This window comes from Musca autumnalis, unplaced genomic scaffold (assembly GCF_047663935.1).
Source record: "Musca autumnalis isolate F117 unplaced genomic scaffold, ASM4766393v1 scaffold_1, whole genome shotgun sequence".
Taxonomy (NCBI): domain Eukaryota; kingdom Metazoa; phylum Arthropoda; class Insecta; order Diptera; family Muscidae; genus Musca; species Musca autumnalis.
Genome location: NW_027411644.1, coordinates 187,068,874 through 187,072,144, shown reverse-complemented (window position 1 = coordinate 187,072,144; position 3,271 = coordinate 187,068,874). Strand labels below are relative to the sequence as shown.

General features: G+C 38.6%; 1 protein-coding gene across 1 annotated transcript; it reads left to right on the top strand.

The window, feature by feature from the left end:
- Nucleotides 1-2,128: 2,128 nt before the first annotated feature.
- LOC141390993 (larval cuticle protein A2B-like) lies at nucleotides 2,129-2,871 on the top strand. Its single transcript, XM_073963910.1, has 2 exons — nucleotides 2,129-2,204; nucleotides 2,284-2,871. The coding sequence occupies exons 1-2, from the start codon at nucleotides 2,193-2,195 to the stop codon at nucleotides 2,869-2,871; spliced, it is 600 nt and encodes a 199-aa protein (XP_073820011.1). The 5' UTR covers nucleotides 2,129-2,192.
- The last annotated feature ends 400 nt before the right edge of the window (nucleotides 2,872-3,271 follow it).

Sequence of the window (3,271 nt, the reverse complement as noted above, 5' to 3'; positions counted from 1 at the left end):
CTCAGGATAGTTTGACAGAAGGCCACGTATTGTGTTGTTTACGATGGCTTGATTCAGACACCTTCAAAACATGGTTTTTGAATGCTTTTACAACATCTCCTGGCGATTGCTGCTACTTTTCGGGTTCATATAACGAGTGGTTTTACCAAAGGCTGAGGTCAGCTCAGCCGCTGCAAGGGTCGAATCAACATAAGTTTCAGATAGTATGGAGATTAGTTGATGTTAGTGATGATTAGTGATGAGCGAACGAATCGACAGGGACGAACGAATCGGCAGGAGCAAACAAATCGCAAGGAGCGAACGATTAGACAAGGCGAACGAATCGACAGGAGCGAACAAATCGCTAGATCGATGGCTGATGTAGTCTTCGGTTGAATCAGATAGGACTACGGACAATGCCCGACGTCTTTTCTTTCACTTCGGTTAACGCCGGCACTCGACCTTCAGCTACGAAAACCCAACACCTTATCCCTCTGGGTTTACGGAGTGAATGAGAATTATTTGTAAGGCGAGTCAACAGGAAATACACTGAACTCAACATTCCTTTCAGTGAGATAGTACAAATCAGGAATAGGTAATGCAAGTGATATGTTTAATGTGTATAGCGTTGTTGTCTCTACTGCAGTAATGAAACATTAAGGTGGGTGGTATTTATGGTAGGTAGAACCATAAAGTAGCGGTCACGTTACACGCCTTTGAAACACGGCGATCGTATTTTTTCGAAATTTCTTGCACCGATCAACACGGGATCCATCGAGAAAAAAAAGTTGGTGGAATAAATGCCTAAGGATGCCTCTATCTCACGGTATATAACATGGCAATCTTGCATTATCCGTTCACACACGGCATAATTATTTCTGGCACAACGGCCGTTTTTGGACAACCCTCACGAACTTCGTTTTTGTTTTTGGCGAGTATCGGCCATGATTGAATTCATTAAACTGGTTTTTCATAGTGCTACAGGATGGTCCTTTATTGAAATACAAAGATTTAATTAGATCGATGGATGATGCACTCTTGCCGTGATTATCCACGTCGATATTTGTGAATAATTATCGGACGCAAATGTTCACAAGTAAATTCCAATTTTTTTCAAGTAACTGTAAAAAAACCAACATATGGTTATAGGTGAAACTGTCCTGAATACGCTTAGGCTAAAAACAAACTTTAGAAAAACATGTCAAATGACGCCTGGTGACACTGCGTGTTGCCTAGGCCAGACAGTTTTCTAGTGACCCTCGTAGTATAAAATAAATCTGAAAATATACTGAAATATCTTGATGATGAGCAGCATAACCACAGCAAAAAATGAAGGAAAACAAAAACTACTTTTTGAAAAACTGTCCGATTTCTCTTACTAGGCGTTTACACACAGACAGTATTGGCCAGACAATAGCAAAGTTACAAACCATTTTCACCAATACATTCATACTTTTCTCTATACATATATACAAATTTATAAATGTATTGGCGAAAAAGGTTTGTACTTTTGCTATTGCCGGGTTATAATTCGCCACATATACCCTCATAAAGCTGAAGGTATACTAATTTATCTTCAATTTCGGAATGCAGAACTTTGATCAAGTTCACAGAAACGACCTAAGAGAATTCATTGGTTTTCAAATATTGTCTAAGGTTATGGTTTAAGAAATTTCTTCATTTAATTTAAAAATTCTTCAAGGTCGAAAAAAGCAGTTAATTCCATTACAATAAACACTTCATTCGCTTTGGGGCACATTTCGTCAGAAACAGGCCTCGGTGTGTGTTTTGTGTGATTTTATGATTTTAAGTAATTATGTTTAATTAGCCCCAGAAGGGCCTCTCCCCGCTTTAACCCATTTATTATTATAAACCACAAGAAGAAACATTGTTATGTTGTGTTTTTGTTTTTATTTTTCTATTGAAGAAATAACAATTGCACCGAGAGTACCGTGGTAAATGAATAAACGAACGGTATTGGACAGACAGACATTTTGGTACACTTGTTGTTATTGTTATTTATGAGAAACCTGTTTAGATCAACAGCAGTAACCTTTTTATGGTCAATAAACATTAAAAAAAATGTGTAACACAAAATTCGACTATAAAAACAACGACAAATCAATTTTTCGACAACATACAACAGTTACACTTTTAAGCGTTAACACAACTCAAAGTCTGAATTCAGTCTCACCTTTTGGTATTCAATCAAAATGGCATTCAAGGTATGTTAGCAACGGATTAAATTCTTGTGGATTTTGAAGGATTTGTGAATAATGTTTTGTTTTTGTATTACTTTTTCAGTTTGTAGCTTTCTTTGCTTTGCTCGCCGCTGCCAGTGCTGGTATTGTTCCTGCTGCCCAGGTCTACCATGCTGCCCCAGCTGCTGTTGTCAAAACTGTAGCACCTGTACATGTTGCTGCTAAAACTGTTTTGGCCAAGGCTGATGATGAATTTGATCCTCATCCTCAATACAAATACGGTTATGATGTACAAGATGCCGTTTCTGGAGACTCCAAGAGCCAGGTTGAGGAACGTGATGGTGATGTTGTACGTGGTGAATACTCCTTGATTGATGCTGATGGTTTCAAACGCACCGTTCAATACACTGCTGATGATGTTAATGGTTTCAACGCTGTCGTTCACCGTGAACCCTTGACAAAGGCTGTTGTTGCTGCCCCAGCTGCTGTTGTCAAGACTGTTGCTCCAGTTGCCCACTACGCTGCTCCCGCTGCTGTTGTCAAGACCGTGGCTCCAGTTGCCCACTATGCTGCTCCCGCTGCTGTAGTTAAGACCGTTGCTCCTGCTTACACCACCTACTCAGCCCCAGCTGTCGTTAAGACAGTTGCCCCAGCTTACACCACCTACTCCGTACCAGCCCACCATCATTAAATGCCATTTTTGAAGAACTCATAACGTGATGACTGAAAGTTTCATATGAAACAATTGTTGATTTAGTTTTTTAATTTGTTAAAAAATAAATATTTGTTGCAAAAAAATGTATGAGTTGATTTATTTTTACGAGTTTTCGTCTTTGGATAGATAGAGCTTTATAATTTGGTTCAAAAGTTGACATTACACCTAGGATTTGTTCTTGAAAAAGGGTTATATCATTGCACGTTTTCACATATGTATTTAGGTATTTTGAAAATGTTACATACATTTTTTGACTGAACTATCCATAATTTGATATTTGATGTTCCTTGCAGTTACGAAACTTCTCCAACAAAAATTGTCAACATAGGTCCACGTTTGGTAAAGCCCACATATAACGATACCTCCAGATTTTAGT